Source organism: Salmo salar, chromosome 10 (genome assembly GCF_965601325.2).
Source record: "Salmo salar chromosome 10, fSalSal1, whole genome shotgun sequence".
NCBI lineage: Eukaryota > Metazoa > Chordata > Actinopteri > Salmoniformes > Salmonidae > Salmo > Salmo salar.
The window spans coordinates 90,181,684-90,198,419 of record NC_138300.1 but is presented as its reverse complement, the minus strand read 5'-3'; the positions used below and the strand labels follow the sequence as shown (position 1 = coordinate 90,198,419).

The 16,736-nt window shown below is 40.2% G+C and overlaps 1 protein-coding gene across 2 annotated transcripts; it reads right to left on the bottom strand.

The window, feature by feature from the left end:
• Positions 1–1,171: 1,171 nt before the first annotated feature.
• On the bottom strand, positions 1,172–16,440 carry LOC106560825 (nuclear transport factor 2). 2 transcript variants are annotated; one of them, XM_014124166.2, is made up of 5 exons: positions 16,298–16,440; positions 14,571–14,692; positions 5,174–5,245; positions 4,916–5,014; positions 1,172–2,128 (listed from the first exon to the last, which is right to left on the bottom strand). In XM_014124166.2, exons 2-5 carry the CDS (start codon positions 14,667–14,669, stop codon positions 2,015–2,017), a joined length of 384 nt encoding a protein of 127 aa, XP_013979641.1. In that variant the 5' UTR covers positions 14,670–14,692; positions 16,298–16,440; the 3' UTR covers positions 1,172–2,014. The 2 variants fall into 2 exon arrangements, with proteins under 2 accessions (XP_013979641.1, XP_013979642.1); XM_014124167.3 differs by lacking the exon at positions 16,298–16,440 and adding an exon at positions 15,661–15,831.
• Between the last annotated feature and the right edge of the window lie 296 nt (positions 16,441–16,736).

The following is a 16,736-nucleotide window of genomic DNA, read 5'->3' as shown; positions in this document are numbered from 1 at the left end:
CGGATGATATCCGCATGTGTGGTTCACACCATGAAGCACGGAGGTGGTGGTGTGATGGTGCTTTGCTGGTGACACTGTCTGTGATTTATTTAGAATTCAAGGCACACTTAACCAGCATGGCTACCACAGAATTCTGCAGCGGTACACCATCCCATCTGGTTTGCACTTAGTGGGACTATCATTTGTTTTTCAACAGGACAATGACCCAAAACACAACGCCAGGCTGTGTAAGGGCTATTTGACCAAGAAGGAGAGCGAAGGTGCTGCATCAGATGACCTGGCCTCCACAACCACCTGACCTCAACCCAATTGAGATGGTTTGGGATAAGTTGAACAACAGAGTGAAGGAAAAGCAGCCAACAAGTGCTCAGCACATGTGGGAACTCCTTCAAGACTGTTGGAAAAGCATTCCAGGCAAAACTGGCTGAGAGAATGTGTGCAAAGCTGTCATCAAGGCAAAGGGTGGCTACTTTGAAGAATCTCAAATAAAAAATTTGATTTGTTTAACACTTTTTTGGTTACTACATGATTCATGTTATTTCATAGTTCTACAATGTAGAAAATAGTAAAAATAAAGAAATATCCTTGAATGAGTAGGTGTCCAAACTTTTGACTGGTAATATAGGCTTCACTGTCCAAATACATTTGGAGGGCAGAGTATACAACCATAATTGCTGTAAAAAAAATAAAAAAAATAAAGGCATAATTTGATGTATGCCTGTTCCCCCTCCTGCAAAGCTTCTCCAAAAGCACTCTGATGGCAAAGTGCTCCCAATTGTCAAGAGCATCCTTCAATTCATTATTGGCTATTTATGCGGTATTGTCCAAAAAAAGACAGTTTAGGAGAAAGAAATTCAGAACCTTATGTCCATATACACTGATGATAGAAAACATTAGGAACACCTGCTCTTTCCATGACAGACTGACCAGGTAAAAGCTATTATTCCTTATTGATGTCACTTGTTAAATTCTCTTGTGGATGAAGGGTTGGAGACAGGTAAAATTTTGTCTGCATCTTGCTTGAGAAAATCAGTGATAGCACAGTGTTTTATATGATCTGCTCTATAGAACTACTGACTAGAACCTAAATTGTTGTCCATAAAATGCCAAGACAATTAAAATAAGAGTGAGGAGGTAGGTGTAAGGAGAGAAAGGCAGAGGTACAATGAACTGAAATCATTAAGAAAAAGTCAACTTTTATTGTGTATCGTGGCTTCATTATTCATTGTCACAGAGAGCAGTGAGCAGGAAATGGAAAACTTGCTGGTCTGAGGGGAGGGTGTCTTATTGACCATATTTTCTATGATTCTTTGGATCGCTGTAGCAACCTGATATGACAATGAATGTTAATATAAACTTAACAAAATAAGCTAAATATAGTTGTATACACCAAGGCAAGCCACAACACAAAGGTGAGTAAGAGAAAACAACAAGATCTAAGAAATGTTGAGTCCGAACATAAAACTAAAACGGAAGAGAAAATGGTGCAGGTACGTTGGTATATATTTTTTTCCTTTTCTGGCATCTTCAGATATTCAAGCTCCCCAGCATCATGCAGGTCAGCGTAGGACATTGTTTCCCAACTCCGGTCCTCACATACCCCCAACAGCACACATTTTAGTTGTAGGCCCAGACAAAAACACCTAATTCAACTTATCAAGGGCATGATGATTAGTTGACAAGTAGAATCAGGTGTGCTTGTCCGGGGCAACAACAAAAATATGTAATGTTGGGGGTACTCAAGTACTGGAGTTAGGAAGTACTGGAGTTAGGAAGTACTGGAGTTAGGAAACACTGGCGTAGCGAACGAGACTGATGGTTCTGTGAGCTCTCAGCAAAGGAACACATCTCAATTCAGTTGGAGGCATGTAGCCTATGTGCCTGTAGGTCTCTGTGTTTGACATCTGGATTCCGGTGTAATTTCACTAACAGGTATGAAAGATACAGAGGGAAGGTTGGGCATTTAGGTGTCGTCAGCCTTCCCTCATATCCCTCCTGCACACCTCTGGTGTCCTTAGCCGAAATTGTGCAGCGCGAGCCGGAACATGTCATTGGTGCATACCCAAGCATCATTAATGTTTTTCAGGATGAAACTCTGATGAAATCCCATGATGGGGTCCTCATCGGCCTGTAACACAAAGACAGAGCTTAGTCAAGTCACAGTTCTATGGCTGTGAATCCAATCCACAGTTGGGTGCATCTCTGACAAGGGTTGATTTTGGCTGGGTCGAAGCAACACAAGCTGCTTGCACACAACAAACACATTCCTGTTACTCTACTATCCATTAACTTATCCGGAGTGGCCGCGTTGCTAAATTCTCTGGATGCCTCTTCCCGATTTGCTAAACAACCGAAGCTTCTGCACATGTGTGAGATTCTCTACTTTACACACAGTCTGTACTCGTTCGGCTGCCCGGAGAACAGGCTACTCTGGCGAATTTCAGTTATGATGGAGAATGGTGCTTGTTTAATCATGTTAGATCAAACCTGAATAAATGTTTGCAAGAGCACATAATGATAGTATTCTACATAACAGAACAGAATATAATAGCATTGTATAACGTTACTGTGAGACAAAAAACACCACCTAATTTGTTATGGATTTCTGGATGATTGTGCGAATGGTCGCATTTCTCAATCATGCGGCCAAAACACAACAGCACGCGCCATAGGCAAAATATGTGCTTTGATTTCTTAACACAATCTGCAAATAAATTATCATTGTACATCATTTAAAACACTGTACATAATTAAAGAAGATCTATACTGAACAAAAATATAAACGCAACATGTAAAAAGTGTTATATGAGCTAAAAGAAAGATCCCAGAAATGTTCCATATGTACAAAAAGCTTCTCTCTCTCACAGTTTGTGCACAAATTTGTTTAGAAGGAGTGTGCAAATGGCATGCTGACTGCAGCAATGTCCACCAGAGATGTTGCCAGAGAATTGAATGTTCATTTCTCTACCATAAGTCGCCTTCAACGCAGTTTACGTCCAACCGGCCTCACAACCGCAGACCATGTGTAACCACGCCAGCCCAGGACCTCCACATCTGGCTTCTTCGCCTACGGGATCGTCTGAGACCAGCCACCCGGACAGCTGATGAAACTGTGGGTTTGCACAACCAAATAATTTTTGCACAAACTGTCAGAAACCATCTCAGGGAAGCTTATCTGCAAGCTCGTCATCCTCACCAGGGTCTTGAGCTAACTGCAGTTCAGCGCCGTAACCGACTTCAGTGGGCAATTGCTCACCTTCAATGGCTACTTGCACGCATCACCTCATGTTTCAGCATGACAATGCACGGCCCCATGTCACAAGGATCCGTACAGAATTCCTGCAAGCTGAAAATGTCCCAGTTCTTCCATGGCCTGCATACTCACCAGACATGTCACCCATTGAGCATGTTTGGGATGCTCTGGATTGATGTGTGTGACAGTGTGTTCCAGTTCCCGCCAATATCCAGCAACTTCACACAGCCATTGAAGAGGAGTGGGACAACATTCCACAGGCCACAATCAACAGCCTGATCAACTCTATGCATAGGAGATGTGTCGCACTGCATGAGGCAAATAGTAGTCACACTAGAAACTGACTGGTTTTCTGTTCCGCAACCTTACTTTTTTCTTTTTTAGGTATATGTGACCAACAGATGCATATCTGTATCCCCAGTCATGTGAAATCCATAGATTAGGGCCTAATGAATTTATTTAAATTGACTGATTTCCTTATATGAACGGTAACTCAGTAAAATTGTTGAAATTGTTGCATTTATATATTTATTCAGTGTAAATGCATATTACCATGAAATTGACTTGAGGTAAAATGGTTGGCATGGACGTTTCACCAGTAAAATTTGAAGAATTATCATACACAATTTGCAGTGAGAAATGTGAAGAGAGGGTGAGCACAACAATGTGTTTGTAAAGTAGAGGTAAAGAAACGCATGCGTGGAATGAGATACACATTTCTTCTCTGGGGAAGAGGCTTCCAGGGGGAAGGGATGTGGGAGGAACGGGGCGGTTACAGTCAGTCTTGCAATTAGCCTCAGCCTAATTTATACAATCACACTGCTTGTGACAAACCCCAATTCCTGATCAGGCTATTCCAGTCAAACAGAGCACAAGCAGGTGTGAACAAGCACTAATGGAGATACAGCCAAAAAGCAAGTAATCCCTTTAGGTGTCAGTGGAGACAAGGTTTACATAACTCTGTAAGGTTTACTGCTCAGTGATCATGATGGCATTGGCTCCTTCAAATGACACTTTTGTGTTCTAAAAAGCTTCTAACAATCAGCAGCTTGCAAGTTGAAGGTCCACAGTGAAGGTCAGAGCTAGCATATAATGTCATTATTGCGGCTGAGACTAGTTGCGATAATTGGTCAATACTGAATGATTACCAGTCAAACAAGCCAGCCTTCACTATGATCTAGGTTCAGATTCAACAAACAAACCACATGGTTGTCCCAGTTTATAGTACATTTCCCCCCACTTTAACCAGAGTGTAAAAATATTATTTGGTGAGTAAATATATTTTTTTAAACTCCCTGAACACACTATGGTCTCTCATAATCAAACTCCAGTATGAATACATCCCTCTATGGCATGAGGTTAGTAAAAGCCCAACTGAACCATGGTCAGTCAGAACACAGATCCTTACTGACAGTAAGTAGGGAGAAGATGGGGCATTAGACCACAGACAGGTCAAGGGTTGTGCTGGGCAAGCCTGAATAATTCATTGGTGCAAACCCAGGCATTGCTGTAATTGTTCAGCAAAAAGGTATTCTAAAAGCCCAGGACCTGGTCATCATCAGCCCCCAGCAGGTGGGGATGTCTAGCATGCAAACTATTCAGCTGTTGGTTTAAGAAACTGGCAATATTGATTTTTACAGTGATAGAATGAAAGATACTTACTTTTAGTTGTCCTACTACCATACTCATTATGCAGCTGTCAGGGGTGGGCTGGTGGTCTTGTGCTGTTATACTGTGAGCAATTTTTAAGAAGGGGAGAGTCTGAAAAGAAGAAATAAGAAACATGACAGATGTATCAGAGACAAGCACATTCCACCAGGATGTCTACTGGATATCCTGTTGAATCAGTATACTCCTGTCATAGTATTGAGGTATTCCATTCTGTCATGCTCAGGTGAAATATTTTAAAATGTCACTCACAGAAAGTTTCTCGACAATCGCTGCCTTTCCCTGGAATTGCTGTCCTTCCCACGTAAGGCATGATGCATCAATCTGTTAAAAGGAAAAGCAGAGGATTGAGTTTGTCAGCAGGATGTGAGGTGTCCCGACTGCCAAATATTTTAAAAGCATGACTAACTTTTCTACGCATACTCAAGGGTGTGAGGGAATATGTAATAATTTAGGCAAGTGCCAAGTGTAAGAATAGAAGAACGGGCTCTGCTGCTCTTATCTTATTCTTTGATGAAAATCTAATTGTTTGAGGCCAAATAAGATAGCAACAAAAAGCCTTCCAGTAATACATTTTCATTACGATGTAAATGAGTCAGCTTGTGCAGTTCTCCTTCCATCTAAAAATGTAAATTGTGGGTGATTCTCATGAAACCAGTTAACCATGGGAGCAATAAATTGACTTCAAACACCATAATACATCTGCAACAGTCAACTATCATTCTGAAGACTAAGATATCTAGTTCATGGCAGAGTGTATTATTTTAAATACATATCACATTTTTGTCTGAATTTAGCTAATTTTCACCCAAAATTCTCATTACCGAAATGCTTCATGATGAAATTCTCAGGTCATTTTATAAAATTTGACTTGCGAAAAACCTAACTTATTTATAACCCGACATATTTCTCATTACCGTAACAGAGTTTTTGTAAAAACTCAAAAATATTATTTAATAAAGTTGGATTAACCGATGATGCATCATCTAGAGTAGTCAGACGAGCACAAGTTCATTTAATTTCTTTACTTACGAAGAGGATTTTATTCTCAAACACCCCCTTTACGACACTTGACCTTCACATTACCAAAATGACCAAAAACCTCAAATTGGGAAAAACTTAAGATAACCATTTCCTCACCAACATGGAGGCATGAAGGGGCTTTGAAGATGTGGTCTATTGTTTGCGGACTCATAATGGCGGTCTCCTATTACTTGCAAATTGAACTAAGGTCCTCTCCTTACCATAACATTTTTAGGTCCGTTTCGGTAATGAGAACTAGAGGTCGACCGATTAATCGGAATGGCCGATTAATTGGGGCCGATTTCAAGTTTTCATAACAATCGGTAATCTGTATTTTTGGCCACCGATTTGCCTATTTTTTTAATAAATATTTTTTAACTAGGCATGTCAGTTAAGAACACATTCTTATTTTCAATGACGGCCTAGGAACGGTGGGTTAACTGCCTTGTTCAGGGGCAGAACGACAGATCTTTACCTTGTCAGCTTGGGGATTCAATCTTGCAACCTTTACAGTTAACTATTCCAACGCTCTAACCACCTGCTTCACATTGCACTCCACGGGGAGCCTGCCTGTTACGCGAATGCAGTAAGATGCCAAGGTAAGTTGCTAGCTAGCATTAAATGTATCTTATAAAGAACAATCAATCAATCATAATCACTAGTTTAACTACACATGGTTGATGATATTACTAGTTTATCTAGCCTGTCCTGCGTTGCATATAATCGACACAGTGCGCATTCGCGAAAAAGGACGGTCGTTGCTCCAACTTGTACCTAACCATAAACATCAATGTCTTTCTTAAAATCAATACACAAGTATATATTTTTAAACCTGCATATTTAGTTAATATTGCCTGCTAACATGAATTTCTTTTAACTAGGGAAAATGTGTCACTTCTCTTGCAACAGAGTCAGGGTATATGCAGCAATTTGGGCCGCCTGGCTCGTTGCGAACTGTGAAGAATATTTCTTCCTAACAAAGACAGCCAACTTCGCCAAATGGGGGATGATTTAACAAAAGCGCATTTGCGAAAAAAAGCAATCGTTGCACGACTGTACCCAACCATAAACATCAATGCCTTTCTAAAAATCAATACACAGAAGTATATATTTTTAAACCTGCATATTTAGCTAAAAGAAATCCAGGTTAGCAGGCAATATTAACCAGGTGAAATTGTGTCACTTCTCTTCCGTTCATTGCACGCAGAGTCAGGGTATATGCAACAGTTTGGGCCGCCTGGCTCGTTGGGAACTAATTTGCCTGAATTTTACGTAATTATGACATAACATTGAAGGTTGTGCGATGTAACAGGAATATTTAGACTTATGGATGCCACCCGTTAGATAAAATACGGAACGGTTCCATATTTCACTGAAAGAATAAACGTGATAGGTCATTAATATGGTCGAATCCAGAAACTAAGGCTCGTGTTTCTGTGTGTTATGTTATAATTAAGTCTATGATTTGATAGAGCAGTCTGACTGAGCGATGGTAGGCACCAGCAGGCTCGTAAGCATTCATTCAAAACATCACTTTCGTGCGTTTTGCCAGCAGCTCTTCGCAATGCATTGCGCCGTTTATGACTTCAAGCCTATCAACTCCCAAGATTAGGCTGGTGTAACCGATGTGAAATGGCTAGCTAGTTAGCAGGTGCGCGCTAAAAGCGTTTCAAACGTCACTCGCTCTGAGACTTGGAGTAGTTGTTTCCCTTGCTCTACATGCTTCGAGGGTGGCTGTTGTCGATGTGTTCCTGGTTTGAGCCCAGGTAGGAGCGAGGAGAGGGACGGAAGCTATACTGTTACACTGGCAATACTAAAGTGCCTATAAGAACATCCAATAGTCAAAGGTATATGAAATACAAATCGTAGAGAGAAATAGTCCTATAATTCCTATAATAACTACAACCTAAAACTTCTTACCTGGGAATATTGAAGACTCATGTTAAAAGGAACCACCAGCTTTCATATGTTCTCATGTTCTGAGCAAGGAACTTAAACGTTAGCTTTCTTGCATGGCACATATTGCACTTTTACTTTCTTCTCCAACACTTTGTTTTTGCATTATTTAAACCAAATTGAACATGTTTCATTATTTATTTGAGGCTAAATTGATTTTATTGATGTATTATATTAAGTTAAAACAAGTGTTCATTCAGTATTGTTGTAATTGTCATTTTTACAAAAAATAAAAATATTTAAAAATCGGCCGATTAATCGGTATCGGCGTTGAAAAATCATGGCTCAGTTGGTAGAGCATGGTGTTTGCAACGCCAGCATGGTGTGTGCAACGTCAGGGTTGTGGGTTCGATTCCCACGGGGGGCCAGTACAAAAAAAAAAATGCATGAAATGAAATGTATGCATTCACTACTGTAAGTCGCTCTGGATAAGAGTGTCTGCTAAATGACTAAAATGTAAAGATGTAAATGTAACCTTAATTTCGGTAATGATAATAAGCTATTTCTAATGTATAGTCAATGGGTGCGCTGTGCTGGTAACTTGTATTATTTACTAGGACCACAGCTTAAAGCTATTGTATAGACTTTTTTGTAAAACATCTATTATTTAACTAAGGTTGTCAAGAAATATGGGTGTAAAACAGCATTTAATTTACTTAAAGCCACAATCTGTTTGTGCTTCAGCGAAGACCAACCCCTCCACTTAAAGGAGGATATCCCCCGTTTTCCCATGTGTACATGTTTTAGCACTTGCTCCATATCCCACATATTTCAATATTTTATAGCAGGGGTTAAAGTAAAATTCATTTCTTCCCGGTATGGACCTGCTTTAGGTGCACGCGCTTGCACGCACATTTTTTTTTATGGGCCTAATCATAGAATTACATATAGGAATCCCTATCAATTCAATAGGATCTCTGTGGGCCTAGTTGTAAAGATTTGTCATTTAACTTTTAAAAATGTATACCTTTTATTGTGGCATAAACACAACCACTCATGATGTTTTCATCTGATACAATCACTTCAAAGGGCTCCTTTATGAGGCTACCTGCACACATTCACCCACTCACATTTAACCATGGAAAGAAGTCTGGAAATATGACTGAATATAAAGAGTCTAGTTATTCCCTCGCAAGGCAATAAAACAAGCAAAATGCCAGTACAGGGACAAGGTGGAGTTGCAATTCAACGGCTCAGACACGAGACGCATGTGGCAGGGTCTACAGGAAATCATGGACTACAAAAAGAAAACCAGCCACGTCACGAACACTGACGTCATGCTTCCAGACAAACTAAACACCTTCTTCGCCCGCTTTGAGGACAATACAGTGCCATCGTCGCGGCCTGCTAACAAGGACTGCGCCCCACCTCTCCGTGGCTGAGGTGAATAAAACATTTAAACGTGTTAACCCTTGCAAGGCTGCTGGCCCAGACGGCATCCCTAGCCGCGTCCTCAGAGCATGTGCAGACCAGTTGGCTGGTGTGTTTACGGACATATTCAATCGCTCCCTATCCCAGTCTGTTGTACCCACATGCTTCAAGATGGCCATCATTGTTCCTGTACCCAAGAAGGCAAAGGTAACTGAAATAAATGACTACCGCCCCGTAGCACTCACTTCTGTCACCATGAAGTGCTTTGAGATACTAGTCAAGGACACCCTAGACCCATTTCAGTTAGCATTCCGCCCCAACAGGTCCACAGACGACGCAATCTCCATCACACTGCCCTATCCCACCTGGACAAAAGGAATACCTATGTAAGAATGCTGTTCATTGACTACAGCTCAGCATTCAACACCATAGTACCCTCCAAACTCATTATCAAGCTGGAGGCCCTCCGTCTCAACCCCACCTTGCGCAATTGGGTCCTGGACTTTCTGACGGGCCGCCCCCAGGTGGTGAAGGTAGGAAACAACATCTCCACTTCGCTGACCCTCAACACTGGGGCCCCACAAGGGTGCGTGCTCAGCCCCCTCCTGTACGCCCTGTTCACCCACGACTGCGTGGCCATGCACGCCTCCAACTCAATCATCAAGTCTGCAGACGACACAACAGTAGTGGGCATGATTACCAACAACGACGAGACAGCCTACAGAGAGGAGGGGATGGCACTTGGAGTGTGGAGTCAGGAAAACAACATCAACAAAACAAAGGAGATGATTGTGGACTTCAGGAAACAGCAGAGGGAGCACCCCCCTATCCACATCGAAGGGACAGCAGTGGAGAAGGTGGAAAGTTAAGTTCCTCGGTGTACACATCAAACAAACTTAAAATGGTCCATCCACACAGACAGTGTGGTGAAGAAGACGCAACAGCGCTTGTTCAACCTCAGGAGGCTGAAGAAATTTGGCTTGTCACCCAAAACCCTGAAACTTTTACAGATGTACAATCGAGAGCATCCTATCGAGCTGTATCACAGCCTGGTACGGCAACTTCTCTGCCCACAACCGCAGGGCTCTCCAGAGAGTGGTGCAGTCTGCACAACACATCACCGGGGCAAACTACCTGCCCTCCATGACACCAACAGCACCCGATGTCACAGGAAGGCCAAAAAGATCATCAAGAACATCAACCACCCAAGCCACTGCCTGTTCACCTCGCTACCACCCAGAAGGTGAGGTCAGTACAGGTGCATCAAATCTGGGACCAAGAGACTGAAAAACAGCTTCTATCTCAAGGCCATTAAACTGCTAAACAGCCATCACTATGTCAGAGAGGCTGCTGCCTCCATTGAGACCTAATCACTGGCCACTTTAATAAATGGATCACTAGTCACTTTAAACAATGCCACTCTAAATAATGCAACTTTAATAATGTCTACATATCTCACATGTATATACTGTATTTTATACCATCTACTGCACCTTGCCTATGCCGCTCGGCCATCGCTCATCCATATACTTAGATATTGTCATTCACCCCTTTAGATTTGTGTGTATTAGGTAGTTGTTGGGGAATTGTTAGATATTACTGCAGTGTCGGAAGTAGAAGCACAAGCATTTCGCTACACTTGCATTAACATCGGCTAACCATGTGTGTGATAAATACAATTTGATTTGACATATTTCCAGCATCCAAACAGTGGTGAATGGATAGAGACATCTGTTACACAAAACACCAAAAAGTGTCAGGACATTTGCGTTTGTCATTAGGTCAGAATTTACGCGTCAACTGCTGTGCACGTATGTCTCTGTGTCGACCACTCATCTCTGCCTTGGCATTATGTTCATTCACACATTTTTGATGCCTCTGACATGCAGCCTATTTTTCTTGATATTTTGTTTTAAATATTGTAATAGGCCCATGTTTTACCGGTACTGCGTACCCTCACTATTTATTTTGCCGGGATGCTGTACCGCCTTACTTTCTCCCCTGCTTTACAGGAATATCATGTTATTCCATTTGTCCATGGGATGAAATTCAATTTAGCCTAGGTATTTTGGCCTAGGTACAGTGTGTGAACTGCCTTGTTCAGGGGCAGAACGACAGATTTTTACCTTGTCAGCTCGGGGATTCGATCTTGCAACCTTCTGGTTACTAGTCCAACGCTCTAACCACTAGGCTACCTGCCACACCAATTTTCTAAATACCTTAGAAAATAAAGGGTTATTTTTGTCAATTGCATTAAGATCAGTGATGTCAGTATTATGCGAGTCATTTGGGCTTAACAAATGACACCGTTTGATGATGTATTGTGTTACTGAATATCTAATAGAGCTCAGTACAGTTTTTCAATGGCAAACTATGCAACACTCATTACCGAAACATGCATTCTCATCTCTGAAACCTTATCATTACTGTAATGCACCAATATTTAGGAAATAAATTTAAAAAAACATATTTCAGTAATTTTGCATTAATCTGATAGTGTGCCCTTTGTTCTTTATCCAAATATCTGTACATAAAAATAACATGTATACACAAGCAATTATGACAAAAAACAATAATCAGAAAAGGTTGTGTTGCGGTAATGAGAAATCACAAAATAATTGTTTATAATTACATATTTCAATGTTTAACACTGGCCTTTTCATTAGGAGAGCAATGTTAAAAAATATTAGAATTGTATTTGTTTAAGACTTTTTGGAACTTCGGAAGCTATATTTTGCGTTGGTAATTGTGGAATTTGTGGTAAAATCAGAGGTGAAAGTAAAGCAGTACAGTCCAAAATAAATACTGGGCATACGCTGTACCAGTAAAACATAAGCCTATTACAATAAAAAAAAAAAGTTCTTTTTTGGGGGACTATTACACCACTATTTATCATTACCGCATGTCAGAGGCAGGAAACATTTGTGAATGAAAACAGGTGGTATAGCCTACGTTCCAAACAGCGATGTGGTTTGACGAGAACACTGAAATTATGCCAAGGCAGAGACGAGTGGCCGACTAAGAGGCGAGCACGGACAGCAGTGGACACATCAATTCTAGCCTAATGACAATCGGCAAATGTCATTAGACTTCTTGGTGTTTTGTGTAACAGAGGTCTCTTTCCATTCACCACTGTTTGGAGGCTGGAAATATGTTGCGAGTGGATGAAGGTGCGCAGGTAGCCTAGTAAAGGAGCCCTTTGAAGCAATTGTTTGACAAATCAGATGAAAACATCATGACTGGTTGTGTTTATGCCACAATAAAAAAAGGTAATGCATTTTAAAAGTTAAATGACAAATCTTTATGACCAGGCTAACAGAGATCCTATTGAATTAATAGGAATTCTATATGTACACTACCGTTCATGTTTGAGGTCACTTAGAAATGTCCTTGTTTTTTAAAGAAAAGTACATTTTTTGTCCATTAAAATAACATCAAATTGATCTGAAATACAGTGTAGACATTGTTAATGTTGTAAATGACTATTGTAGCTGGAAACAGCTCTTCAGTTTCTTTGCAATTTCTCGCATGGAATAGCCTTAATTTCTTAGTTCAAGAATAGACTGACAAGTTTCAGAAGAAAGTTCTCTGTTTCTGGCCATTTTGAGCCTGTAATCAAACCCACAAATGCTGATGCTCCAGATACTCAACTAGTCTAAAGGCCAGTTTTATTGCTTCTTTAATCAGAAAAGTTTTCAGCTGTGCTAACATATTTGCAAAAGGGTTTTCTAATGATCAATTAGCCTTTTAAAATGATAAACTTGGATTAGCTAACAAAACGTGCCATTGGAACACGGGAGTGATGGTTGCTGATAATGGGCCTCTGTACGCCTATGTAGATATTCCATTAAAAACCTGCCGTTTCCAGCTACAATAGTAATTTACAACATTAACAATGTCTACGCTGTATTTCTGATCAATTTGATGTTATTTTAATGGACAATGTTTTTTGCTTTTCTTTCAAAAACAAGGACATTTCAAAGTGACCCCAAACTTTTGAACGGTAGTGTATGTTGCTAAAGTTAGCTAGCTTGGTTAAAATTGTGGTACTTAAGTACCATACCGGGAAGAAATAAAATATACTTTCACCCCTGGGTAAAATGCATAATATCTGATCAAATACAAAACAATAATTATGAAATGGATACCTACAGATCCGATTCTTAGTGATCCAAGAAGAATAATAGAGAAAGATGTGTTTATGTGCCAGTTTCATGAGAATCACCCTGCTACCAATAGGGGGCACACAAACAATACACTGAATCAAGAATGCTCACTAAGCAGAATGTAAAGAAAAGGGCACAATCAACAACTTGCTTGTTCTCACGATTGATAAATGGACATTACAATTATTTGAGCAGCTTAAAATATGTTACTATATGCTGTATATTACACATCTTATTGAAATATATTATGCTTTAGCTTGTAAGTGTCCAAGTAGTATGCATATTTGCATGTCCTCCACAGTCTAACTTGATGCTTCAGACCCTGTTTCTTTGGCCCAAAAAGTTCCTCAGATGAATGCTTGTCAAAACTTGTTTGATCTAGCATCAGTCTCTGAAAGACATAAACCAAGTAAAGGTTTGAACAGTTACATTGAAATAAAGAAAGACTACGATACATGTATTGATTTAACAATCTTTACTTTGGTTAGCGTTTTGGATAGAGTTATCAGGGAGCATTCGCTCACAGGAATGGAGATATGATACACTACTTTTCTATTTGAATAACAGCTGAACCTTACATTAACAAATATTTAATGAATTGTTGAAAATCATTACTGAATGAGTTATTACAGATGCAGAGGAGGTGGATAGACAGTTGTAGGTGGAATAATGGGGCATTCATGTGCTCGTAGGAACTGGGAAGTCCTAAGTCCGACATGATTGTGTTCTGGAACTGTTAAAGTCGGACCAATTCTTCAACCAACAATATTTTAGCTAGCTTGATAAGATAGCTAATGTTGCTAATAATAAAGTTAGCTAGCTTGGTTAACATTGACAATATGGTCAAACTAGCAACGTTATCCACATTGATAATTTTGTAATGGTCAAAAACGGATGTTGTCATCCTTTGGTTGAAAGGTGAAAAGTTGCAACTTGGGTAACAACATTTTCTCAGTTTCCCATTTGTAATGCCCACTTGGGAGGGTTATTCAAGTGAAACTTCCCATTCCTAACTCGATACTTCCGATAACTCCCGACAGCACGTGAACGGTCCATATATACAAGGGGCTGACAACAGGACAGAGAAACTATGATAAATATTCATTAGTACAGATTCACATTCTGAGACTCACATATATTGCTCCAAGCTGGGTCCTGTCAGTGTCAAAGAGCTGGTAGTAATGTTGTACAAAGCTGGATCCTATCTGTTCCCAAATTGGCTTTTCCCCCATTCTGAATCACCTGGCAACAAGCACTAGTGGAAGAGACAATCTTATGAGTATAGACAATCCAATGATATAAACTAAACTCAATAAATCTGGTCAAGAAAGACCAGGTAGAGCAGGGGTTGGCAACAGGTGATTTTTGAAGTTATTTATTGTATTGTTTTGTTTAAAAAATAAAGAAACTAAAATAACCAGGAATTCAGCCCAAAATGTGTTTAAATTAGGAAGTCGATTCCCAAGTATCCCCCCAGGTATGAAATGATTGTTATTTTCAAATACAATATATTTTTAGGGTTAGTTGTAGTCAATTTGCAGTATACAAATTATATTATGAGTGCACGTACAATTATCCATGATCTGCCCTACCCTACAGACATATGCAAAGAGTGTATGTAGGAAATATCTTTTGGAATTCAGTGCTTCAACAATACATTCACAGCACAAAAAACACTCTACATGCGCTCCTAAAAAAAAAACAGCACTGTAGACTATCTATGCTTTGGGTATTTTTCCAGTTACACCCAGATGGTGTTCATACCTATCCTGACCATACTATTTAATGTTAGTTGGTCTTGTTTTGATAAGTGCGACATCAATGACACCAGCGCGTGTCATGTGTCTCGTCTCCCCCACGCACGATAACTTTATACGAGGCTTGCATACCAAAGTTATTCACATGAACCTAGTAAATACTCCTCCACTATAGTCATACTTCTCGGACTATAATTACAAAAATGTTATATCCAATCGTTTGACATTTCAGAGATAACTAGACTTAGCTAGCTACAAAGTGTTTTATTTTAGTTACCTACCAAGTCATACCAGCTAGCTAACGTTACTAGTAACTAACTTTCCCTGTGACCGTAAGCTGACTTCTAAATGGACAGCAAACTACTTCACACAGTCCGCTCAATACGTTAGTTGAGTTAGAATGTCATCATAAACAATTTTGTCGGGGTCTTTTGGCTGAACTCGCCAACCAAACTGGCTAACTCACGGTTTATAGCTCCTCTGTTAAACTCAACGATTTACGATAGAGTTGAGCAGCGACGACTACGGGCAGACTGGAGCTCCGACGTCACAAAACGACTGATTTCAGCACCCAAATAGCCCGTAATTACACAGAACAATGGAGCGGAATGTCGGGATGTTCCCTGGGAGCTGAAATTAGTTGTTTTGATTTAAACTTCACTGTATGTGACGTTGGAGCGCGAGCTCGCCCACACTAGTCAACGATTGAGTTGAGCGGCGAGTTTAATAGGCTAGGTTCATAGATAGCTAGCATAGGCAAGGCTAATAGCAAAGATCAAACGTTGGTTGTCTGGCTAGGTAGCAGTCCTGTATTGCTCATCTAATAAAATATAATCAGGGCTCTAAAAAAAACACAAATGGAATGGCACGTGGTTTCGGCTGCTAAAAATACATTTTGAAGCCTTTTTTTTTTGTTGTTGACCGGGCCCAGACAGAACATAGGCGTGTCTTAGTTAGCACTTTTGGTGAGCCAGCGCCTGTCAAAAAAAGGTATAATCAACTAATTCAGTCTAAAACATAATACGATACTGTTGTTGCCAGAAGACCATTTTTTTTTCTCATTCAATATATCATGAAATGCTTTATACAAACAAACAACTTACCGCGGACCCAAAACCCGTGCCCAGGCTCCCAGTTATGGCGATTACCCCAGTTTATGGCGCATGCTCAGGACAATAATCTGTCCTAATGCTATGCGGGAAAGAGAACTGAAGTTCTTCAATCTATACAGCTGGTAGGTTTTAGATTTTCCACAAACACACACTTTTTTTTAAAAACACACTTCCCTCTTCAGACAAAAATATGGTACCTCTTATTCAGCCTACTTTGATGAAGGTGAACTACATTTGCTGTGTAAATTACAAGAATGGGTAGAAAGGGCATGGATCAACATTACACAGGGTTTTTACATAGGGACATCCACAAGACGGCACAGTTATATAATGGTATACTGCACCAGTGATCAGTTTAATAGACTGGCGAATATCACCTGAGAAGTATGTGATAGCTTAAATTTGGAATGCTGATGTGGTTACATAAACT

Coding starts and splice junctions, on each gene's coding strand:
- LOC106560825 (XM_014124166.2), bottom strand. CDS start 14,669: ATGGGGGAAAAGCCAATTTGGGAACAGATAGGATCCAGCTTTGTACAA. Junction 5,246..14,570: donor CCCAGCTTGGAGCAATATAT/GTGAGTCTCAGA, acceptor TCCTTTTAACAG/ATTGATGCATCATGCCTTAC. Junction 2,129..4,915: donor TGGTAGTAGGACAACTAAAA/GTAAGTATCTTT, acceptor TTTGTGTTACAG/GCCGATGAGGACCCCATCAT.